A 24,808-nucleotide genomic window follows, 5' to 3' on the forward strand; every position below is an offset into this window, starting at 1 on the left:
CCCTCTTCCCTGCTGTCCCGTCCCAGTCCAGAGCGCACCCCAGGCCTCACGCTCTAGTCACTGGCCCCACTGGGTGGCCGTCTCTGCCAGTGGTTGACTGATCTCTTACTAGACCTGAGCCTCCCCGTGTACCTGCCAGGGTCACCGCCCAGGATGGAGCCCCGCTCAGGGCTGCTCTCCACGGGCTCTTTCGCCCACGGCTGCTGCCGGTGTCCTAGGCTCCAGCTTCCCGCCCTGACTCTTTCTGCACCAGAGCACAGAGGGCCTGCCCGTTCTCCCCACCCCACCCAGCTCCCATGCCATCGGGCTGCCCCTCAGAGAGGAGGCTCCGGGGAGGAGTGCTGGGGCTGCCCTCAGAGAGGGGGCTCCGGGGAGGAGTGCTGGGGCTGCCCCTGGGGCTGGACGAATGGCTCTCCGAAAGTCAGTGCAGATATTCAGCGCAGACCCTGGAAGAGCAGCCGATACTGACTGTAACATGCTAACCCCACCCCCACCCGGAGGCAGCACACACACAGCCAGCAAATGCGTCTGCATTAAATATTTCTGGGCAAATGTGAAACGGTCCATTCTGACACTGTTGAGAAAAAATACAGCCTAATTTCTGTTCAAATGCACCAAATTTACTGCCCAGGGCCTCATTAACTGTGTCAAGGAGGAAGCAGATAGACAAAATAAATTATGAAAAAATTACTTTTTTAATGTACAAAAAGACTTATTTACAAGTTGAGCATGTCATCTCAATTCATAGCAGGTAGAAAAAGCTAAAAATGTTGTGGAGATACAAACTGGGCTGGGTGCCTCGCCTACAGCAATGTCAGGGACGACGTCGTCTGTACAGACTATACGGGTGGGAAGCTGTGACAGCCCGCTCAGGCAATGAATGACCCCCAGAGCCCAGGCCCCGGGCCCCTCCCGGGCTGGGACTTGGACGTGGCCTTTCCCTGGAGCCTAACAAAGCCCTGGGTGTTCTGGGCCGCAGAGGGCCCAGGTAAGGTGTTGGCCCTCTCCTGCCTGAAGCCAGGGTCACAGTCAGTCTCAGGCTCCTAGTGGTGCCCTTGGTTTTGGCAAGGATGCCACGAATTCAACACGGGGAAGGTGGGGGGGGGGGGTGCTGGGGAGGATGCACCACTCATCCCACAGTATGCTCAGCATGTCTTCTGACGCCAGTTCCTAATCCCAGCGGAACAGGGGCGTCCAGTGATGTCCCTGAGCCCCAGGAATCAGCTCCTTCCCCTCCCGCCCCACCAGACGCCACGCACATCATCGTCCTCTGGAACGAATGAGGGCAGAGGGAGGGGTCCAGAGGTGCCGGGACTTGGCAGGGACCCCGGGCTGCTGGAGAGTGGGCAGCATGGCCGGGGGCTGCTGGAGAGGCTGCCACCAGGGCCTGGGGGAGGGCGGGCGGGCAGTGCCCTGGGGAAACAGGGCTGGGTAAACATGTGACTCCTCCTACCCCAGGCGCCCGAGGCTGGGCCCGTGCACTCTCACTTCCTAAAGGTCCATCCACGCGTGGGCCCTCGGTCATCCCTGGCCCGCAGCAGCTCCAGCAGCCCCGAGGTATTTAGAAGTGCGTGTTCTTTTCAGGGAGGGCCACGTTTTACACGCGTGAACCCTGTAAACACGGCCTGGAGGGGCCCGCCGCTTCTGAGCACCCCGAGCGTCACGGTGCGTTCTTTCCCTTTTCTGGCAACACTCCCGTCCTTCACTCATTCCGCACACGTGGCCGTCTGCCAGGTGACACCTGGCTCTGCCGGGCGGAGGTGCCGGCGCTCCCACCCCTGAAATCAGGATGTGCTCCGAGTGGCCTGGGTGAACTCTCTTTCCTCTGCAACCAGGGACGTCAGAGGCCTCACGACCAGCTTGGGGAAGGGTTCCGGGGGCCAGCAACTCCTTCTTGCAGGATCGGAATAGCTCATCTTCCTGGGTTACAGCATCCAGTATGGCTTCTGATTCCAACCCAAACGTGGTGCCTTCTGCCCTTGTCCCCGTGGACTTGGAAAGCCCGGGCCGGGGACCCCTGACAGGGGCGAGGGAGCCGAGCAGAGTGCTCCTCTACTCGTCAACACCAAAGGCGGGAGCGCTGTGTAAACGAGCCTTCCTCCTGAGGTTTTTCAGCGTTCCAAAAATAACCCCGAGAAGACCTGACAGGATGCACGTAAACTTGCCTTAAAGCGCTGTGGTCTGACCAGCCACTGCCCCCGCTCCCCCCGCCGCAGGCCTAGTAATACTTTTTTGGAAGAAGACAAAATGGATGACACCCCACTCTGGAAACGACGGTTCCTCGGGGTCCGCTCAGCAGCAGGGGCCGGGGCCTTAGGTCATCATGTTGAGGAACTTGCTTTCCTCGGCCAGGCTGGTGAGCATGGAGCTCATGTCCCCGACGGCCATGTTGCTGATGCCCATGGGGACGGAGGGCAGAGTCAGGGAGCTCCGGGGGGTGGTGAGGCGGGAGGAGCTCTGGGAGAGGCTGTGGAGGAGGCTGGGGCTCAGGGCGCCCGAGAGCAAGCTCGAGTGATCGCCGTCATCCATGATGGCGTCGAAATCGATCTGGGAGGCCTCCAGCAGCTGGGAGTCCACAGTGCTGGACACCTGGTTGACCCCTGGCGAGGACAAGGGCTGGGGCTGGAGACCCTCCGGGCAGGCCTGTGGCTGTGGCGGTTGGGGCCTCATGACCTGGCAGCCTACGTGGTTCTCCAGGCCTCCATTCTGTTCATACATGTGGATTTGGCCATAATAGTAGAGCATGTTGTGGTCCTGGGCTCCACCCGTGTCCTGCGGGGGCAGCTGAGGAGGTAAGGATGCCGTAGTGCCCATCGCTCCCTTGGGCACAGACTCTGCCATCTCCTGGTTGGCTGACACAGCAGCCACGGCATGGCCGGCGGCCCGGGCGTAGGCCAGCTGCTGCCCAGCACGTACCCCCCGGTGGCGGCCAGCAGGGCTGGGTTCAGGCGGTGGCCGGGGTTGCACTAGGCCGAAGCCGGGCCCAGCCAGCCCCCCTGCGGCCTGCTGCAGCTCCAGGAAGCCGGGCTGGTGGGAAGGCAGAAGGCTGGGGCCCTGGTGGTAGCCCTCCTGGCTCACGGGGGCTGCCAGGTGATGGCTCTGCTGTGGGTAGCTCTGGGGTGCATGAAGTGGTGCCATCCCGGCCAGGGTGGCATTGGGGGCCCCAAGATCCCTGCGTCTACTACCCATCATGGAGGGGTCGGGAACAACTTCCATTTGCTGGGGGAGCCCCGGGTGACCGGGCTTGGCTGCCAGGTTGCTGCAGGATGTGGGGAATGGATTCAGGGCCGTGCCCATGGTGCTGGAGCTCAGCTGGGGGTGGCCTTGGTCGTAGCTGGCGTGGGGGCCCGCTGTGGTGGTCATGCCGGGACACTGGCCCCCGGTCCCTGCCTGCCGAAGCTGCTGCACATGATTTACCCTGGGCCCGGAGGGGGCTCCACTGCAGGCCTGAAGGAGTGGCTGCGCGCTGCCCAGACCCCGAGGGCTCGGTGGCAGGCCCTGTGCGCCGTAGCCCGGGTACTGGCAGAAGGCCGGCTTCTGCTGTGCCACCGCCAGGTTGGCCTGCAGAATGGGTGGAGGCTTCCCCTGGCTGCTCAGGGCGTCCATGGTGCCAGAGCTCACCTCATTCCACTGCACAGGCATGCTGCTTTTGCTCGGGCCGGAGGGGGCGCCATAGCCCAGCTGGCAGCCTCCCAGCCCAGGGGCGGAGGGGCCCACGTTGGAGTCCGCAGCCACCATCCTGCGCTGGCCGTGCAGCCCTGGGCTGGGCAGTTTGGGGTGTTCAGAGAAGCAGGAGCTCTCGGGGGGATATGCCTGCGGGGTGCTGTCACCCAGGGTGCCCGCATGTGCCTTGATGTACTGAACCACGTCATCGGGCAGCACCAGGTCATCCTCGGGCAGCAGGAGGGGGCCCTCGGGCCCTGCCCCGTCTGTCCCCACTGCCATGGCTTCCATCACCACGTTCTCGCTGATGCTGGGTGGTCGGGGGGAGTAGGTGCCATGGGCGAGGCTGCCCTCAGCGCCGGCGGGACCCTGCAGGTGGAGGCCGCGCCTCTCGGCGGCGCAGGGCTGCAGCGGGCCCGGGTTCACATTGTGGGCGCTGAGGAAGCGCTGCACCCGAGGCGGAGCTAGGGCATCTGGCCGCCTCACTGGGTCACTGGCCCGCCGCGCCCCGCTGCCACATGCCTCGTGGGGGAAGGCGGGTGCAGGCCCTGCGTGGCCATAGGCCAGCCCGCCACTGCCTCGCCGGGGCCCCAACACGCGCTCTGATGCGTCCAGCAGAGCCAGCCGGGCCCGCAGGCTCCCGCGCTCCAGGCCTGGCAGCGGCGTGGGGGGCGGCCCGCCCGTGGCCGCCGCGTACTTGGCTCGCAGGCTGTACTGCTGCGCGGGCGTCAGGCTGAGCGGCCCGGTGCCCACCCCGCTGCCCTGGCTGGCCTCGCTGGAGCGCCGGGATGCGTCCGTGGAGATGGGATCATAGGAGTCTGCCGAGCTGGCCTGGGGCGGGCGGCCAGCGCCCAGGGGCGAGGCCTCGCTGGAGCGGCGGCTGGAGAAGTAGGGGGAAATGCCGGAGGAGCGGCGGCTCACCGTGTAGGCCGAGCTGACCGTGCTGGCGGAGCTGTCGCGGCGCTCCTGCAGGTGGCTCAGCACCGTCACCTCGCTGGCGGACAGCTCGGACAGCCGCGGGTTGGGCAGCAGCCCCAGCGGCCTGCCACCCCCACCGCAGCTGAAGCTTTCCAGGATGGAGCCTGTGGGGAGGGAAAGAGGTCAGCATGGGCGGTGGGAGCGGTGCCCTGCCCGCCGGGACCAGGCCGAGGCGGCAGCCCGGAGCCCTAGGACACGGCTGGCGCCCAGCGGGCACTAAGCCCGTGATTTCTGATGGAAGCGGTAGGGGCTGCAGGTGGGTGAACGTGGCCCTCGCTGGAGGGCGGGCAGGGTCAGGGCCGGATGCGGCGTGGCTCTGCCAGTGCCTGGCCGGCCCTGAGCTCCATGCAGCTGGTGCTCTGCATTCCCAGCTGTGGACGGTGACCTCGCCGTGGACTGAGCTATGGAGAAGATCCCAGGAGGCCTGGCCCTCACCTCTGGGGGTGCTGCCAGTCAGGCTCCTGGGACAGGGCTCACTGAGCAGGCTGCCTGCAGGGAGGGCCGGGACCCATGCCCACGGGAGGGAGGAAGGGCAGCCAGGTGGGCAGGGAGAAGTGAGCGGTGACAGGCCCGACGGCCTTGGCGGACCTCACGGGGAGCTCCGGGCCTCAAACAGCCCTTACACTCCGGCAATGTAAGTCCCTGGATGGAGGCACCCTGGGAAGCGTGACCTTGGTGAGTCAGCTGTCAGCGACCCAGGCGATCTCTGTAGGAAGCGGAGAGGTGAAGCCATCTGCTAGCAGTTCCCTCAACAGCCGAGTCAACAAGTCCTCCCTCAGGGAAGAGCTGGTGGTGCATCCCCGTGTTCACCTCTCCCTAGCCCAGTCCTGGGTCCACACTGGCCGTCAGCCCCCGAGGGAGCCTGGAGGATAAGTGCCCCGTGGCTGGAGCACTGCCTGGCACAGGGTCAGCACCCAAGAAGTGCTTGGTGAAACTGCCTTCCATCTCAAAGCTTGGCAACACCTCCTGAGGCTGAACACAGGGCTGCCTCCTACAGGAAGTCCTCCCTGCCCTTCCCTAGTGGATAGGCTTTCTCTCTCCCCCACACAGCTCTACCTCCGTGCTGTTTGGCCATTCTGCGGGTGACTGTGCATCTGATGGCATGGCCTTCAACTGAATGCTCCTTCTAACCACAGGGAGGGAGACTGTATCACTCCTGCCCAGGGCCTTTGCCACGGTGCCCACAGCAGGGGCCTGATAAGTGGCCGAATGAATCATGAGGACGAGGATGATGTGAGCAGGGTGTGTCTGTTTTTAGGGGTTGTAGGGTGCAGCATGGTGTAGTTGGAAGAGCCAGGGCTTTGCAGCCACTCAAGCCTGGGCTAAGTCTCAGCTCTGCCATTGGTTTACGTGAGGCCCTTTCATCTCTCTGAGCCTCCGTTTCCTAGTCTGTGCAACGGGCTGGTAAGATCCATCCTATTGTGCCAGTGAGGACACATAGCGCTTGATGGGCATGAACCTGGTGGGTGCTACCCCAGGCTCTATCCCCCTCCCCCCCGAGCCCACACACCAGGACCTCCACTCACCACTTCCCGGGAGGGGAGGCAGCTTGGGGTTCCGGGGGTGTGGAGCTGGCCCGGCCCACGAGCAGGAATCTTTAAGTGACTTGAGCTTCTCCTTCTTGAGCTGCTCTAACCGGTGCATGGCGGTCATGTGTTGGCGCAGCTGCAGGCCGCCAGCGGAAGGGGCGGCCAGGGCTGAGGTGTCGGGCCCCGGGGGCGTGTCATCCAGCGCTGTCAGGTCTCCCAAGCTTCCAGGCCCTGTCCCCGGCATGTCCACACCGCTGTCATTGTTGGGGGCACTGCCCAAGGGAGAGGGCTCACTGCTGCAGGATGACTGGGCCCCAGGGCTGGCCTGACACAGCTGCAGAGGACGCGGTGAGGTCAGACTCAGAGGTGTGAGAACCGCCTGGCCCCGCGCCCATGACTGCACCCACAATGCACCCTTGCACACCCAGGGGCGGGAAGAAAGCTGCCCTGTGAGGACCGTTCGAATAATCTCTCCTCTCAATCCTGGCCTCCCCAACTACAGGATGGACCTGAACTGCCTTCAGGACGAGTTGGTGGGTGGAAGGGACTCATCGGTGTGGAGAGGACACCAGTAACTGTCGCCCCCCTGCCCCCCACCATCCCTGTGCTCAGCCCACCCTCACTCATGCCAGCCCGCCCCACCCCACCCCACTCGGAGCTGGCGAGTTGTCGACCAGTGGACACCTGGAAGCTGTGCCCACAGAAGCTGCCGCAGCCGCATGAAGCTGACATGAAAGGTACTTGAGCATTCGCAACAACCCCGATGTGCACGCTGAGGCAAGGGACAATGAGAGCTGCTGACACCGTCTCAGCAGGCCCGGGGCGCGTGTGAGGCAGGGAAAGGGCAGGCGGGGAGGGACCTGTCAAAGTGCCATCACACCAGCCCTGGCTCTGGGTCGGGGCAGAGGGGCTGGGAGCTCATGGCGCATGACAATGCCCAGGGAGGCTGACGCGGGAGGAGCTCCTCTGGGCTCGTTTCTAGGCTGATTGCTCCCAAATTCCAGACTTTTCTTTGGGAAGCTGCAAAGCTCCCTCCTGTCCAGGCACCACCACCTTCCTCACCTCACTCAACACCTCTGTAGGTCAGTCCTTCTGTCCTCTGCAGCCCTAACTCACACCTCTCCTCTGCCTGTCCCTCACGCGGGAGAGGTCCCCTGTGCTTGCTCCCGGGCCTGGCAGCTTGACTCTTGCTGCCAGCCTTGCCTGTTCCAATGGTCCTACCTGCCGTCGACCTATCCAAACCACCTTCCCCTGGACAGGCCCCCAGCCCACCCTCACTCATGCCGGCCCGCCCCACCCCCTCCGGCTTCTCGGCTCACCTCAGTACCGTCTATCCTTGGGGGAGGTACAGTCGGGGAAGAGAGGTGGAGACAAAGAACAGGTGGTTAGAACAAAAGGAGTGGAGGCCAGAGGGGTGAGGATGCAGACAGGACAGAGGGCAGGGAGCCCGAGGCGGCTCTGGTGCTGGTTAGAAGGCACACACCGGGAGCCACTCCGCCCCTCGCAGACTGGCCCCGTGGGGGCAGGCGTTGCCGTCGCCCACAGCCTGCCCAGCACCACGGGACCTGCCACAGAGCTTCTGTGAGGCCCACGGTGGTGAAGGGAGGAGTCGAGCTGGAGAAAGGAGGCACAACGTGGGGTGCTCAGAGAGGGGGCCTGGGAGGGCCCACAGCTGCGGGGGGAGGGGGGGCCTCTGGACCCCAGGCGGTGCTCTGGAATGGGCCTGGCCTGCTGGGCGTGGCTTCCTGGGGACGGGGCCTCCACTGCCCAGCTCTGCTTACCCCGGAGCTCTCGGTCTTGATGGCTTTGACGTGCAGGCAGTCCTCCGCGGACTGGCTGGTGCTGCTGGCCTCGGCGCTCTCCTCAGAGCGCTGGCCGCCAGGCTCAGTGCCGGCCTCAGGGTCCCCGTTCTCCTTGAGCAACAGGGCGCGGAGGTGCACGTCGTTGCGCTGCTTCTTGGTCACGTGAGCGTCGGGGCCGTGCACGGTTTTCACGTGCTTCCGGAGAGAGCTGGGGTCCGTGTAGCGCTTGGTGCAGCCTGGGATCTTGCAGATGTAGGGTTTCTGGGAGAGAAGCGGGAGGCGTTACGGACGGGCCATGAAGGCACTCGGAATGGGCACTCCCCTCGGAAGCCATGCGCTTCCTTTGGCAGAGCCTGGCGGCCCCCGCGGGAGGCTGCCACCTGTGTGCAGCCAGGCCATCGGATGGGAGGGGCCTGCCCTGCCGCCTGTGTGCACCGTTTCCGGCCGGTGAGCATGTGGCCGGGGGAGCCCGCCACCAGCTGGGGGCAGAGATCAGAGACTGGAGGGAGGGGACAGAGCCTGGCGTGACCCTCCCGCCGCCCCGGCCAGGGCGCGGGGCTTCTGACATCAGCAGGGAGGGGGACACTTTCCTGTGCCCGTGAGGCAGCGCCAGAACCCAGGCTCTCTGAGGGAGTCGGGCTCAGAGAGGCAGAGGAACTGGCCCAGGAATGAGATGAAAACCTAGGGTTTCTGAACCTCAGTTCTGAGCTCATATACATGCACACTCGACACCCGCATACATACATGCACATTTATATGCATACACACATGTCTACACGCAGGCACACACCCAATACATACAGGCACACACATATACACATGCATGAGTACACATGCTTACAAACACATCTATATGTTTATATACATATACATATAAAGCACACACACATACCCACATGTGTACATGCTTACAAATTCACACCCACCAGATGTAATGCATACATATGTACAACCACAATCACATACATACCCATATTAACACACACATACACACAGGCACACACACACACAGGCACACACCCCTCTTCCAGGCCAGCTCATCTGTAGAGACTGAGGGGTTCAGATACCTCTGGGAAAGACCTCTAACTTCTCACAAGCATTGGAGCAAGTCCCTTTGGGGTTCAAAATGTATCTAAGCCCTAGCTCAGTCATCGGCAAACTCATTAGTCAACAGAGCCAAATATCAACAGTACAACGATTGAAATTTCTTTTGAGAGCCAAATTTTTTAAACTTAAACGATATAAGTAGGTACATTGTTATTAACTTAATTAGGGTACTCCTAAGCTGGCCTTTGCTAAAAACTCAAGGGGCCAAAGAGCCACATGTGGCTCGCGAGCCGCGGTTTGCCGACCACTGCCCTATCTAGTTTGGCTCAGTGGATAGAGCGTCGGCCCGTGGACTCCATCCCCAGTAGGGGTTGTGCAGGAGGCAACCAATCAATGATTCTCTCTCATCATTGATGTTTCTATCTCTTTCCCTCTCCCTTCCTCTCTAAAATCAATAAAAATATATTTTTAAAAAATGTATCTAAGCTTTTAGAAATGTTCTTTCCGGAGTCTCCCTGAGTGACAGCATTTGATCGGCAGGGCAGTGCCTGGGAGGTGGGTAGAGCGGACGCCATGGGCTCCCGCCCACTTCCCTCCCCGGGCTCTCAGCCCCGCCAGGGCTCTGGCTCTCGGGAGAGACAAAGGCTGCCCTGTGTCCCCTCACAGGTCAAGCGGGACTGGCAGCACTAGCGGGTAGACCTGTCCTCACCAGCTACGCGGCCCTGTGTGCTGAGCTGACCGAGCTCAGTGGGGAGAGGGCACCTGGCCTCCAGGCGTCTAGAGGCCACGGGGCGATGCATTTGCACGCGTGCCCGTGGGGCCCAGTGCAGCTGGCGGTACCTCGTTGGAGTGGGTGCGGTTCTGGTGCTTGGCGCGGTCCGAGGCGTTGGAGAAGGCCTTGTTGCAGCCCTCGTGCTCGCACACGTACGGCTTCTCCCCGGTGTGGGACCGCAGGTGCGTCTTCAGGTTCTCCAGGCGCGAGTAGGCCTTCGAGCAGCCCTCGAACTGGGAAGAGGCGGGTTTGGTCAGCGAGGGCGCCCCGGACCCAACGCGGGAGCCTGGCCTTGGGCCAAGCACGCTCCTGCCCAGCCCTGTCTGCTCCACCCCGCAGTGCAGCCAGGAGCGTGAACTTAGCAGTAACACTTACCTTCCTTTCTGATTAGAAAATTGACACCTGGCATTTCTGGAAAACTTGACCGGGACTGAAAAGTACAGAGGGATGACAGCCGCTGCCCGCCAGGGACAGCCTGCTGACCCCCAGCTACGCCTCATTCTGCTGGCGCTGCAGTTCGTCCCCATACGTTATTTTTTAAACCAAAATTGGGAATGTAGCATTATTTAGTTATGTTTTCTGCTTGTTAAAATCAACAGCACATTGTGAGACCACCAATAAAAACTCTTTCAAATGTTATTTTTAACTATTTCCCAGTGCCCCTCCCTGATTGGAACAGTTCTGGGCATCACATGTGCTGAGAATAAAACCCAGAGTCCTCGTGGCCTCGCCCTCGCTCCGGCCACCACGATCTCCTCAGGTCCCTGAGCCCATTGGCTTCTTCCGGGCTGGGCCTTGGCACACAGTGCCCTTTGGCTAGACCCTTTCCCCCGCCCCACTCACCTGGCCCTGGACGGGCTCACTGCCTCTCCATCTTGTAGGTCATCCCCTCCACGAGCACGTCTCTGATATTCTTAATCGTGATAACGACCTCCCCCTCTAAGCTCCCTGACACAATTTAGCATGATCTCAATCGCCCTCTGACCGGCCTTCCCACTAGGGTACAAGTTCCACGGGGGCAGTTTCCTTTCAGGTCCTGTTCATTTCTGTGTCCCTAGTACATAGTGCCAGGTGAAAGGAACACCTCTGGGATGGAAGGAAGGAGGGAGGGAGGGAGGTAGGGAGCGAGCGAGCGAGCGAGCGAGGCGGCAGGGAGGGCGGGGGACCAGGAGTGTATACTTAGGATCCCGCAGCTGCATCCAATGTACCTGTGAAAACTGACCTCAGAATGACAGGGAAACCAGCAGGCACTGTCTCATTCCCGGCGCCCCCCCCCGCCCCCCGCCCTCCCCCCCAACCCCGCTCCCCGCCCCCCTTTATTTCTGACTGTCTGAGCACACGTGGCTCCAAAGGCCTTCGATCTGTTTCTGCCACTCACGGCTCCTGTCGGAGGACTATGGCTAAGAAAATAACTTCCTGCAAAGGACCCAGAAGAGCCAGCACAGCCTTACAAAAGGAGGGCGAATTTGGAGGATTGACACTTCCAATTTCAAAACGTACTGTAAAACCACGAGGACCCGACTGTGTGGTACTGGCCTAGGACACAGAGGTCAATGGAGCGGAAGTGAGAGTTCAGAAATGAGCTCCCGTCTGATGGTCAGCAAGGGCGCCCAGGCCGGCCGAGGGGAAGGAACAGTCTCTTCAGCCAATGGGATTGGCACAACTGCAGACCCACGTGCGAAAGAAGGGAGTTGGACCGGCTCCTCACACCGAATACAAAAGGGACTCAAAATGGAAGAGCTGCCCTCTAAAGCTATACACAGGGTGGGGCAAAGGAGGCTGTCGAAACTCAAAACTTTGTGCTTCAAAGGAAACTATCAAGAAAATGAAAGAAAACCCACGGGATGGGAGAAAATATTTGCTAACCATAAAGTCTAGGAGAACTACTACAATCCAGCAATAAAAAGACAAATAATTTAAAAATGGGCAAAATATTTGAGTAGACATTTCTCCAAAAAAGATATATTAAGAGGCCAGTAAGCACATGAGCAGACACTCAACTTCATCAATAGTTAGGGAAACACGGATCAAAACCACAGTGGCATGCCACCGCAGTCCACTGTGATGGCGGGATCAGCAGACGGGCAACTCACGCTGGCAAGGACGCGGAGAAACCAACCCCCGCACTGCCGGTGGGAAGGTAAGCAGTGCAGCAGCCTTTCTGGAAATCAGACTGGCTGGTCCTCAGAAAGTTAAACGTAAGAGCTTCCACCTGACCCGGCAATTCTGCTCCAGCCTGTACACCAGAACTGAAAATAGGCCCACAGAAACCTGTACACAGATGCTCACAGCAGCATATTCATAACAGCCACAGAGTGAAAACAGTGAAAACATCCATCAGCTGAGGAATGGATTAGAAAACTAGGACCTGTCCATACAATGAAATACCATTTAGCCCCGACGTGAAGAAATGACGTGCAGATACACGCTGCACCACGGATGAGCCTTAAGAACAGGCTAAGTGAACAGGCCAGGCACAGGGGCTCACATTGTGATTTCATTTCTATGGACCGGAACAGGCACGCTCAGGGGTCGGAAGCAGGTCAGCGGCTCTCAGGGAATGCGGGGTGGGGGAGAGCGGGAAGTGACCGCTAACAGGTCTGTGGCTCTGACGGGTGATGAAAATGTTCTGGAATTAGCTAGTAACTCACAACTTGTGAATATACTAAAAAAATCACTGAAATTGTACCTTGTTAAACAATGATAAACTTCATAGTATGTGAATCTTATTTCAATGAAAAACTTGCTAACGAAGGTAACGTATTTCATTGAATCCTGGACAGCGCCCATTTTAAGACCGCCTGGTTTCAGAGGCAGTAAAGTGAGAATAAAGTGTGCATCTTGGAATCCATGGAACAGGGCGGTTCACGAAGAGGCGCTCCCGGAGGGCTCAGCTGCAGCCCCTCAGCGCCTCACTGCGCGCCTCCCCTTTCAGGAGGGACCGGTTTCTGTGTGTGAAAAAGGCCTTCCCGATGATCCTCCCAGCCCCTTCACTCCCCCAGGGCGGCTGTCTGAAAGGCCTTCTATTTGTGTTCACTTAAACCCAGAGATTTTACCCCCTCGTGGCTCCAGCTGGGACCCAGTGAAGCTGCTCTCTGCAGGGCACAGGCTGCAGGCGCGGCCCCGCCAGCGCCTGTGTGGGTCACCCAGACACGAGACGTGGGGTACCGCTGTGCTGGGAGGTTTGAGGTGGCCCGGACATAGCCACAGAGACGCTGGCACTCTTACCCACCGCAGCTCACGCCCCGAGCGAGCGCCAGCGTTCTGGACGACAGGAGGCGAGGAGCCTCAAGGACTGGGACGGGCCGAGGGCCCAGGGCAGGAGCAGGCGGAACAGCCCGACCCTGCGCCCAGCCTGGCCCAGAGCCGCGGGGCCGCCCTGCGCGGCCGCGGAGGGCGAGCGAGGGGCACTCACCGTGCACTTGTGCGGCTTCTCGCCCGTGTGCCGGCGCATGTGCACCACCAGCATGTACTGCGCCTTGAAGGGCTTCTGCTCCCGCGTGCAGGCCTGCCAGCGGCACACGAACTCCTTCTTCTCCCCGTGGATGTGCTCGTTGTTGATGTGCTGCCGGAACAAGCCCGGAGGGGTGAGCCCGGCCAGCGCCTCAGACCCCCTCGTGAGCGCAGGCCGCCCCACAGACACCACCCGCTCTGTCGGGTCACCCTCCGGCCGCGCCTCCTCCGGGTGGTTAGTGGCCATTAAGTGAAGACATACTGTGTGCGAACGTCTCGGCTGCATTTCCTAATTAGTCATCAAAGCGACCATCCCCCACAGATGGTCAAAGGCGTCCCGCTCACCCCAGACGGGGCTCCGGGCTCCAGTCCGTGAGGACTGGTGGCCATGACGATGCTCCGGCGGAGCTGCACACAGCAGGCACTAATGAAGTGCAGGGAGGCGGACAGGGTGCCTGAGGAGCCTCTCCCGAGCTTGCCCCTGCTGTTCCAGGCTTTTACATGAAGCGTTAGTTATAATGGAAATGTCAGTGCGTCCTGGTCTCCATCAGGGATAACCCGTAAGATGGCGGCTCTGTCCCTTTGCACCAAGGCCCAGCTCGTTGGTGGCTGCAGGGACTGACCCCTCGGAGGACCCTGGGACCGTGTGGCACTGCCCCTGGCACAGCACAGCCCGGGGAGGGAGCAGAGCCGCCAGCGACCCTGCGACTGTGGGCAGCATGGACTGGGACCCTGCTCGTCAGCTCGGGGCCCACTGGGGCGAGTGGGGCAGAGCGAGGCAAGCAGCCGCCCTGGACGGCGGTCCTCAGACCGTCCTGGCCAGCACTGGCCTGGCAGGAACAGGGGCTAACGTTCCTGCCTCCCGGGCCCTGCGCCCACACCTGGCCTCACCATCTGTATGGCGCCCAGAGTGGTTTCTGCTGTACGAGGATCACGGGCCCGGAGGCTGTCTGTTTCCGCTAACAGCACGCGGGCCTGGGCACACCCTGGGGTTTGTCACTTGCTTTGATTTTTAGCCGTGGGCTGCCGTCCTCCCTGAAGGAGGCGGATCACCCACTGCCCTGAGCTGCAGTCCTCCCTGAAGCAGGCGTATCACCCACTCCCTGAGCTTGGACGGTGCGGACATGTGGGTGGTGCCCCCGGGACTCTCATGTCCCCATTTTGGGGTGTGTATCTACCTGGGGTGGGAACAGGTGGTGCTGGAGGCTCACACAGTGGTGCACAGGACCCTGCTCCCTCCCACTGGGGCTTCTCCCTAAAGGCCAGGCAGCGCAGGTCCCATCCTCCCTTCCTCGCCCTCGCCTCCAGGCCTGTCCCCGTGTATGCCTGTCAGGCTGGGCCTGCCTCCCCAATGGGGGGGCTGGGGGCACGGCGAGAGGGGGAGGAGTGTGGAGTATCAGGTCCTGGAGTCCCTTTTCTCCAGCCCCAGCCCCTCTCTTCTCTCGTTCTCAGCTCCCGCTCGCTCTCATCCCCCCCTCAGCCTCTAGACCCACACTGTCCAGTGCGCCAGTCACTCCCCACTGGTGCTCGGAGCCCCTGAAATTGGCTGCTCCCAATGGGACGGGCTGTAAGTGTAACCACACCTGTGTCAAACACAGAATGAAAAAGTCCCAATGTCAAATGTTCCAATATTTTGTTTTAGATTGATTACATGTTGAAGTGATAATCTCTTCGATATACTGGGTTAAATAAAGTATATCATTAAAACAAATGTCACCTGTTTCCTCTCACTGTCCCTTACACGTGCTCCTACATAGTATAAGTGACACGCGGGCAGTGGCGTGGCCTGTGGTCTCCTCCTGGCGATGATGCCGTGGATCTTTGAACCCCGCGAGGCTGATTGAGCTGGACACCGAGGCCTCGTGCCTGAGTGACAGGCCCGACTGGCGGGCACGCAAACGCCAGCATCGCTGCAAGTAAGATCTGCAGCACCTTGAGCTTCAGGGGAACCTTCTCTATTCGCCTCACTGCCCGTTTTAAAGCCTTTCCAATGATGGGAATGTGCCCTGACAATGCCTTTCATTTTTCTTATTGGTTTACTTAGCAACAAATTGTTCATAATCGACTGAGGGCTCAGCTCGCCTGTGTGCCTGCCGCCATCCATCTTCCCGGGAGGCAGAGACAGAGCTGGTGAGGCGCCGGCTCCCCTCTCCCAGGGGCTGGCTCTTCCGGGGCAGGCGGAGGCGCTCACCTGCAGCCGCGGGGACAGCCCTGGCACAGGCGGGAGCCTGCCGCGGGAGCCCTCTGCTTCGTTTGAGGAATGCCTCCCTGCTCCTTGGGGCCCACGCACTCATTACTGAGCGCATCTTGTCACCCTGGTCTCACTCTGCCCGGCCTCTGCCAGGCCCAGACGCCGCCCCTTCTTCCTCTGATCGAATCTGATCTGCCCCATAACTCAGCTCCCGGGTCCCTTCTCCATCTCGGACTCCTTGGCTCAGAGTATAGACGGACCCTGCCTCACGGGTTCTCCGTCAGCTGCGGTGATTGTCTGCTAGGAAATTGGCCTCCTGGATGAGAACGTGGGAAGAAAATCCCAAACACAAGAGAAACCTACAGCACTTGAGAGCACCGGTGGCAGATGGAGGAAGCGGGGGCGTGGGCGGTGCTCTAAACGCTGAGCGCCCAGCGCTGGGGAGAAGGGCGCTCGCTCGGGGTGGCTCCCGGGTGCGAGCAGTGCGGGCACGGGGTGCATGTGCGTGTGCAGCCCCCTCACCGTTGCGCTGTTTAGTGTGGGGCTCGTCCTTACAGACCCTCATCCACAAGGAGCGTGTGCTGGGACCGGGTGGGGGGGCTTGTTCTTGAATTTAAGTTCTCTTCTGGACAGAGGCGAGGCCTCGGGGCTGGCATGAGGACAGGGAGCCGCAGGCAGAGGGGCGACCAGGCATCGGCTGCGCTCGCTGCTAAGTGGTTACGCCGGGGTCCTATTCAATCTCCACATCCCTGTGGAGTAGGATTCACCCTCCACAGGAGGAACACTGCGGCTCACGGAGGTTGTCGCCTGTTCTCACCTGTTTAGACTCGCTGGCTGTGGTTTGAAGCCTTATGCCTCCATGCTGAGCCCACGCCTGCTCCTCCCACTGGACAAACTGCCCCGCGGCCGCCACAGCAGGTGCCGCTATCGGAGAGTTTGTGGGGGGGACCAAGGCGAGGGCGCACCCTGAGGGCGCACCCGCTGCCTGGTCTTCTCGGGGCTCCTGACCTGCCAGTACCGGGCACGTGCACGCAGGCCCTCTGACCGGCGGAAACAGCCACCGGCACCTGTGCGGCTGCTGTGAACGCCTCCAAGAGGAAGTCGCCAATTCCTCCTCCTCGGGAGAAACTTCCTTCGGGTTTCAGGCCAGGTTTGCTCTTACTCTGCGCACGATGGCGGTTCAGCTAACCTATTTCCCTCTTTGCACTGGTTGCTAGGAACCTCAGAAAGAGGGTTTACGTGTGAACTGCAGCTCGGAGGACTTGGCTTTGCATACTAACTGGACTCCTGACTTCCCTTTATTGCTCATTTCCCCTTAATTGCCCCCTTTGCCTGTTTTTCTTCTAACCTCTTGTGCTGCGTATGTATCTGTAAGCCCCCTTTTAGACCCAGGGCCTGGATGAATCATCACGCTGCCCACTTGCAGAGGACACGGCACCCCTGGGAGCCTCCTCCTCCAGCCCCTTCTCTGTCCGGGGCCTGGGAGGCTGCAGGCTCCCTGGGCCGGGCCCTGCCCCTGCCGGGCGGCTGCGGGGCTGGGAGGCTTACATGCACCAGCTGCTCCTGCGTGTCGTACTCCTTGGTGCAGTCCTCCCAGTGGCAGTTGGTCTCGTAGATGACCACCTCCGCCTCCTGCTTGCAGTCGTCCCTGTCCAGGTCTTCCTTGAGGTCGGCCAGCTGCTCCTAGGGAGGAACAGAGCACACCACTGAGCCTCGTCCGGCACCCAGCCGCGCCCGAGGCTGCTGTGAGCTCTGCACAGTGTGCCAAGGCCCCGGGCTGTGCAGGTGCACGCACACAGGCACGCACACAGGTATGCACACAGGCACGCACACGCATCGGCTTCCCCAGCCCCTCCTCAGCTGGCTCCTGCCCATCCCTCTCCCATCACACAGCGTCCTGGGCCCCCTCCTCCTCTCCGATGCCAATGTGTCATCACCAAGGCGTCTCGCTACATCCTGAGCCAACTGACATGGCGAGGAGAGCAGCAGCGAGCAGGCGGTGGCTTTGCTGTTTGGCGTGGTTTCCCCTGCGAGGACCCACAGGCTGTGGGGTGGGGCGTTTTAGTCCCAGGGTCTGCTCTCCATGGAGGCAAGAGAACCCGAACAGGCATCTGGCCTGGCCCTCCAGACCTCTCACTTTTGTACCGTCCTCTCCTCCCAGGCACCCAGCACACCTGGATTCGAACCCAGGACAGCGCGGCTGGGTGAACATGCTCGGCACGTCCTCCCGGCAGCAGGCTCCGTGGGACAGCCTGCGGTGGGGCTTTCTTCCTGCGCTGCAGCCAGAAGGAGGCTCGGAGGCTCCTCGCCCTCCCAGACACACGGCGAGTGTGGAGGCCTGGCCTTGGACTCCAGCGCCCCCAGCATGGAGCCCAGCGTGCCCATTTCATGGTGGCAAAGGAAAGGCCCCGAGACAGGCTCCACCCAGTCACAGGTGCTTAAATTCAAAGAGGACACTTTTTACTCCAAAACCAGCTATAGACTGAGCACAAATCAGCGCCACCGCACCTCAGCTAATGCAGACACACACTCTGAGCCTCAGCTAATGCAGACACACTCCGTGCCTCAGCTAATGCAGACACACACTCTGAGCCTCAGCTAATGCAGACACACTCTGCGCCTCAGCTAATGCAGACACACTCTGCGCCTCAGCTAATGCAGACACACACTCTGCACCTCAGCTAATGCAGACACACTCTGCGCCTCAGCTAATGCAGACACACACTGCGCCTCAGCTAATGCAAACACACTCAGCGCCTCAGCTAATGCAGACACACTCCGCGCCTCAGCTAATGCAGACACACTCTGCGCCTCAGCTAATGCAGACACACTCTGCGCCTCAGCTAATGCAGACACACTCTGCGCCGCAGCTAATGCAGACACACACTGCGCCTCAGCTAATGCAAACACACTCCGCGCCTCAGCTAATGCAGACACACACTCTGTGCCTCAGCTAATGCAGACACACTCCGCGCCTCAGCTAATGCAGACACACTCCGCGCCTCAGCTAATGCAGACACACTCCGCGCCTCAGCTAATGCAGACACACTCCGCGCCTCAGCTAATGCAGACACACACTCAGCGCCTCAGCTAATGCAGACACACTCCGCGCCTCAGCTAATGCAGACACACTCTGCGCCTCAGCTAATGCAGACACACTCCGCGCCTCAGCTAATGCAGACACACTCCGCGCCTCAGCTAATGCAGACACACACCGCGCCTCAGCTAATGCAGACACACTCCGCGCCTCAGCTAATGCAGACACACACTCTGTGCCTCAGCTAATGCAGACACACACTCTGCGCCTCAGCTAATGCAGACACACACTCTGCGCCTCAGCTAATGCAGACACACACACTGCGCCTCAGCTAATGCAGACACACACTGGCCAGGGCAGCCTCCCAGCAGGGCCCGGGGACAGGCTGGGGGGGGAACAGGAGCCGGTGGAAGGGAGGCACCGGAGCCTGGGCCGGAGGAAGGCCCACGAGGACATCAAGGGCTCCCCTGCTCCGCTGACTCCCGATGTCCCACTGGCCCGCCAGCCAGGCTCAGAGCAATGCCAGGCAAAGAGCCGACGGCAGGATGACCTGCTTCATGCAGACCACCTGCCACTGGCACAGGTGTCCTGTCTTTCACAGCCGCCTCTGTGCAGACATTTATAGCTCAGGCTGAGGGGGAGCCTCTCCCCAGTCAGAGCCCCACAGACTCCAGACACGCAGCCTCACTCGTCACACGGCTCTGTGGCTGGGGTGACACCAGCACCCCGGCCCCTGCGGCCGGGGGACCCGCCCTCCCGGCTGCCCTCCCGTGGGTCACCGGGAGGCTGGATGAACATGCAGGCGCTGTGAAAAGGAGACGAGGCGGTGCCAGAAGTCCCCGGCAGCTCCGGGTCACCTTACAGAAGGCCCAGAACGCCCTGCCCGACTCCTTAGGAGGGGCCGCGGGGCCTCCTGGTGCCCGCTCCGCCCTCGCAGGACCTGGACCCGGACTTCATGCTCTGCTGATTCGAAGAGGAGATTGCCGACAGACACGCGTGTGGGGACGGGGTTGGCGGGACGGCGTGCCCCCGGGCCCCCCAGGCGCGCTGGGCGTCTTCCTAGCCCACACGTTTAAGGCAGGCCGGGAGGGAGGCTGGGCTGCGTTTTGTGCTGAGGGAGAGCATGCCCACCCACCTTGCAGGAATCCGGTCACGGAATCAAGACAGAGTGACACGGTGACAACCCCCTCATGATGAATGGCTCTCCTCCTCCTGACACAAACGAGGAGCCCAGCTGGGCAGGCAAGAGGGCTTGTGGGGCCCTGGGCTGGAGGGGGCAGAGGGGGGCTCCCTGGGCTCAGTGTGGCCTCCACCCGTCCTCGCTGCTCCCGCGTGCTGCTCTCCCCAGGACGTGCGCCGCCCTCATCCATTCCCACCGCCCGATGAGGGCCGCCCCCTGGAAGCCACGCATCACACTAAGAGGCGCTGGCGTCAGCGAGGGGAGAAGAATTTGTCATCAGCCCCTCTGTCTGCCTGACAATAACAGAACCCAATATTTCATAAAAATTAAGTGCCCAGAGCATGCCCGATGGCTGCAGTCTGATAAAGGATGGTGTGACAGAGGCAGGGAGACAGGGACAGGAGGCCTGAGCATCGCCGGCGTCAGAGCTGTGACAGGGTAGTAACGGATGGAGGCCAGGCCACCGTGAGAGACGGGCGGGAGGCTCCTCTGTGCGGTCAGCGCTCACCCCAGCCCTTCCCCCACCGCCTCTGCTGCAAGAGCTGGACTGTCTGCCTGTCCTCTCGGATGTGGGACTAGGAGGCAGGGTCTCCCGAGGGACCTGCACAGGGTCTCAGCCCGCACAGGCCACCCTGGCTGTGGGTCGCTCCGTCCCTCTCCTTCCCGTTCCTTCCCCTTCACCACACACTCATTCCCTCAAATGTGCACGGAGTCCTTGGAAACTATGATTTTCACGTTTACACCGGGCCCGGTGTACACCCTGATGGCCTGGAACCAAGCCAGAGCCTTCCCTGAGAGGGCCCCTCCCCACAGCTCCCGGTGCAGGCAGGAGGGTCAGGAAAGGCTGAAGTGGCAGCGAAGGGGGCAGGGCTCCAGGGAGAGGGAGGCGCTGGGCAGGAGCCTGAGCCATCAGGGGAAGTGAGCACCTCGGGCTGGTACTGCATGAGGGTGAGGGGTGTGGTGGGGGCGAGACAGCTGCAGCCCCAGATCATCCATTCACTCATTCTGAGGCCATGTTAGAGAAAGGAAGGGAGAGAGAGAAAGAGAGAGAAACACTGGTTGCCTCCTGTACTGGCCTCAACCGGGGATCAAACCTGAAATGTTTGTGCCCTGACGGGGACTCAAACCAGGTATGTGCCCTGACGGGGAATCGAACCGGCAACCTTTCGGTGCATGGGATGACGCTCAACCAACCGAGCCACTCCCGCCGGGCAATTCAGCGCGTGTCTGACGAGCATGTAAGGTGCAGGGTGCTGGGGACACAGCTCTGGTCCTCCCCGAGCTCAGGACCGCCCGCCCGCCCCCCCGGGTTCAGCCATTTGCTCATTGGTTCATGCAGGCAGCCACCTGTCATCCTTCACCAGCAGGGGCTCAGTCCCACGGCGCTGGCCCCGCGGACCGGGCCTGGCCCAGCCTGGAGACGGGAGGGTGGCGGGCAGGTTACCTGCGTCAGGGTCACCGGGGAGGCTGGCCGCAGGCCCTCGGCTTCCGTCTTGACCTTGCTGCGCTTATGAATGACGATGGGGTCGACGGTGCTGCTCACGGCCGACTCGCTGTTCTGCTTGCTCTGAAGGGGTGCAGGGGAGAGCCTGTCACTGGGGGCAGGGAGGACACCCCAAACCTCCGGACCCTCCCCACACAGCCTATCTGGGCCAACCCTTGTGTGTGGAGTGGGAGAAACTGAGTCCTTCCAGCCTAGTCCCCAGCCAGGGGCACGGCCAGGAGAGAGCCCGGACGGCCTGCCAGCAGCTCGCGCCACGTCCGCGGCAGCGGAACAGAGGTCTCTCTCTGGAAGGGGGCTCGGAGGACTGGGTGAAAAGGGAAGGGAGGGAGAAGCAGAGACTCATGGGGATGTACTGTACAGCATAGGGAATACAGTCAGTAACATTGTAATAACTCTGTATGGCGCCAGGTGGGTGCTGGGAATATCGGGGAACGCTTTATAAAGTATACTAGGGGCCCGGTGCACGAATTTGTGCACGGGTGGGGTCCCTCGGCCTGGCGGGCGATTGGGGCTGATGGGGGCCATTTTGCCCAGTAGCTATCGGGGCCAGCCAGCCACGGGGAGGGACCGGGGGAGGTTGGCCGGCCGCAGGAGGTTGGCTGTGGGAGTGCACTGACCACCAGGGGGCAGCTCCTGCATTGAGCGTCTGCCCCCTGGTGGTCAGTACACATCATAGCGACCAGTTGACCGGTAGTTCAGTCATTTGGTCGCTTAGGCTTTTATATATATAGATGATTACCGAACCACTATGCTGTACACCTGTCTTTGGTGAATCCATGCTCTAAAACTAAGCTGCACGATATTAATTGTTATTCATTAATCCATTTCATACTCTGGGCGGGGAGCACCTACACTGTGCCGACTGTGAATTCTAGGTTTCTTCGTCTACTCACCTGTTTACTGCGCAGGCGGCATCAGAACTGAGGCTGGGCGCTGCCCACAGGAGTGGGAGCGGTGTCAGGACCCCGCCCAGGCCTCCCACCCAGCCTCATCCAGCCAAGGCCTTTCCATCATGTGGCCTCTTCACAGAAGGCACCCCTAGAGAGACCTGCACCCCGAGTCCGCCCGCACGTTGTCGGTGTGAGATGAGGACCACCAGCCCTCGTGGAGTCAGCATCTGTTGGCCCGCCCCGCGCCCCGCACTCGCCTACCTGGCTGGCGTCGTTCAGACAGTTGCTGCTGCTGCTGAGCTGGGTGGGCGTGGTGTTGATGGAGGTGAGGGCTATGGGCTGCTGGGCCAGGAAGGTGGGGGAGGGCTGGATCAGGGGTGGTGTGTGTCCGAAGGCCGAGCCCAGGCCCCTCTGCTGGCTCAGGATCTGCTGGTAGGCCACGGGGTTGATGGGATGGGGGAAGGTGAAGGCTGGGCTGCAGAGAAGAGCAGATGAGGTGGTGGAGCGGAGGAGAGGGAGGGGAGACCCGGGCTCTGCTAGGCCGACACTTCCCGGGCAGAGAAGGCCTTGCCCAGGGATCGGATGGGCAAGTGCTAACCTCACCGTCACCACGGCTCTGCCTCACTCAAGAACCGGCAGTGGCTCTCCACTGCTGCCATCACAGGCCTCGCCTGTCATGCCTCGCCTCCAGACCCTGCCCCAGGTGCAGCCTTCACCCTGGCAGGTTGGCCCCAGATTCCGTCCCACCCCACCCTGGCCCTTCGCGGCTCTGGCATGCAAAGCGCCCCCCTGCTCCCTACGAGCCCCACTTGGCCCCCGAAGCCCGTTCTAATGCCCTCGTCCAGGAAGCGAGCCCTGCGCCCTCCGGGCACATCCCCCTCTCCTTCCCCTCCTTCTGCACATGGGTCTACGCTGCCCCGCGCACCAGCCTCTTTCAGAAGAGCTCACTGAAGGAAGAAGGCCCGGGCGGAGCATGAAGGACGCTGTGGCTCCCCCGCCCCCGCCGCTCCCTCAGATCCCACTCCGACGGAGGGTGGGGGTCGGCGGCCGTGTCCTGAGCGGCCCTGGACAGCTATGGTGAGGGCCTCCTGGAAACGGAGCCCAGGCCCATCGCCCTCAGGTGACTGCAGCCACGGCTGGCAGCTTCACGGGCCGGAGCTGAGCCCGCCTCCCACCCTGACCTCCGAGGCGGTAATGCCTGCTGTTTTAAACCGCCGAGCAGAGGAGTCATTTATTATGCGGCGAAAGGTAACGGATACGTTTGTTACCATGTCCATTTCTGGGTCCTTGGGCCGAGCTCTCCCAGCGTTCCTAACACCTCTGGCCTCTCTCGGGATGCTCAAGGGAAGCACATGGTGTCAGCCGAGTGGGCGGGTCTGAGTCCTCAAACGGGGGCTGGGCTAGTGGCGTTGACGAGGTTGGGGTGTGCCATGCGGTGGCCACGTGGGAGCCTGCTGCCAGCCAGAGACTCGCATGGCCCAGGTCAGTGTCACTCACCCTTGCGTGCCCCCAAGCGGGTCAGGGACCTGGCTGCTCCACGGCACTCCCTTCGATACTAGGAAAGTCACCTTTGACTTCGGACCGAATCTCTCATGACAGGCCCGCCAGAAATGGTGTTTGGGGCATGAAGTCCTGTCTTTCTTCTCGGGTGAAAGCGCGGACCCTCCCTACTTGGTCCCCAGTCCGGCTCCCCACTCTCAGCCTCTGCTTGCAGGCGGGGCTCACCTGAGGGTGCCCGCCGACAGGTGCCCGTAGGAGCCGCTGGCGGCCGAGCTGCTGCGTGAGTTGTTGATGTAGGCCACCAGCGAGTTGGGGGAGGTCCGGATCATCCGCTGCAGGTCCAGGCTGGCATCCGACAGCGGGGAGATGGACAGCGCCCGCTTGCGGCTCAGGCGGGGCGTCACCCGTGGGCTGGAGAAACGCGACACTGTGGGACAGCCAACCCAAGGCACATCAGCAAAACGTGTTTGTGGGGAGAGGGGGCAGGTGGACTGCAGGTGAAGGACAGCTCTGCCATTCCCCAGCTGTGGCCTCTTGGGCCAGGGCTGTAGCCATTTTCAGCCTCAGTCTGCTCATCTATAAAATGGACTGATCCACACGTGGTGTGGTAAGGACTTAAGAAGCACAGGTTAGATGCTTGCGTGAATCCGAGCTCTGAATAACGTCAGTGCCCTTCCTGTTCAGGATACAGGGACCAGCTGGACCCACCAGTGCCTGACGCAGGACAGCAAAGCGCACGGGTACATGAGCCACCCCCGAGGCCAGCACCAAATGGTTGCCGGTTCGATTCTCAGTCAGGGCACATACCTGGGTTGCAAGTTCAATCCCTAGTTGGGGCATGTATGGAAGGCAACATATTGATGTTTCTCTTTCGCATCCATGTTTCTCTCTCTAAGCATGTTCTCTGGTGAGGAGGATTAAAAAACACACACCAAAAAACAGGGCCTGGTCAGTGCCTAGAAGCCCCCCGCCTGTCCAGACCTGCCCCAAGCTAGCCTGACCTCCAAAGGGCAGCTCAGTGTTCCTGTTTTTGAGTATTTGCCTACTCATGTAAATGAAATTGTAAATACTATTAGACCCAGCTCCTTCAGCCAGCGTTAGTTTGTGAGATTGCTCCGCACTGTGTGTGGCAGTCACTGGCTTTTTCATTGTAGAAACTCCACTGGGGGACTCTGTGGCCAGGGTAGCCTGGTATGTCCCTGGGGGACAGGTCCTATGTGGTCTGAGCCGGTCTGAGCAGGCACCACGAGCACAGCATGGAA

General features: G+C 61.1%; 1 protein-coding gene across 1 annotated transcript in view; it reads right to left on the reverse strand.

Moving 5' to 3' along the window:
* Positions 1–1,950: 1,950 nt before the first annotated feature.
* GLI2 (GLI family zinc finger 2) overlaps positions 1,951–24,808 on the reverse strand; it is a 32,052-nt gene continuing 9,194 nt past the window's right edge. The window contains exons 3-11 of the mRNA XM_028148099.2: positions 23,772–23,973; positions 22,308–22,521; positions 21,097–21,219; positions 16,984–17,118; positions 13,207–13,356; positions 9,860–10,024; positions 7,952–8,233; positions 6,168–6,504; positions 1,951–4,745 (exon numbers count right to left, since the gene is read on the reverse strand). Of these exons, the coding sequence (XP_028003900.2) occupies positions 2,314–4,745; positions 6,168–6,504; positions 7,952–8,233; positions 9,860–10,024; positions 13,207–13,356; positions 16,984–17,118; positions 21,097–21,219; positions 22,308–22,521; positions 23,772–23,973 (4,040 nt within the window). The 3' untranslated portion in view covers positions 1,951–2,313. The remainder of the gene's footprint in view (positions 4,746–6,167; positions 6,505–7,951; positions 8,234–9,859; positions 10,025–13,206; positions 13,357–16,983; positions 17,119–21,096; positions 21,220–22,307; positions 22,522–23,771; positions 23,974–24,808) is intronic.

The sequence above is a fragment of the Eptesicus fuscus genome, chromosome 11 (genome assembly GCF_027574615.1).
Source record: "Eptesicus fuscus isolate TK198812 chromosome 11, DD_ASM_mEF_20220401, whole genome shotgun sequence".
In the NCBI taxonomy this organism is placed as follows: domain Eukaryota; kingdom Metazoa; phylum Chordata; class Mammalia; order Chiroptera; family Vespertilionidae; genus Eptesicus; species Eptesicus fuscus.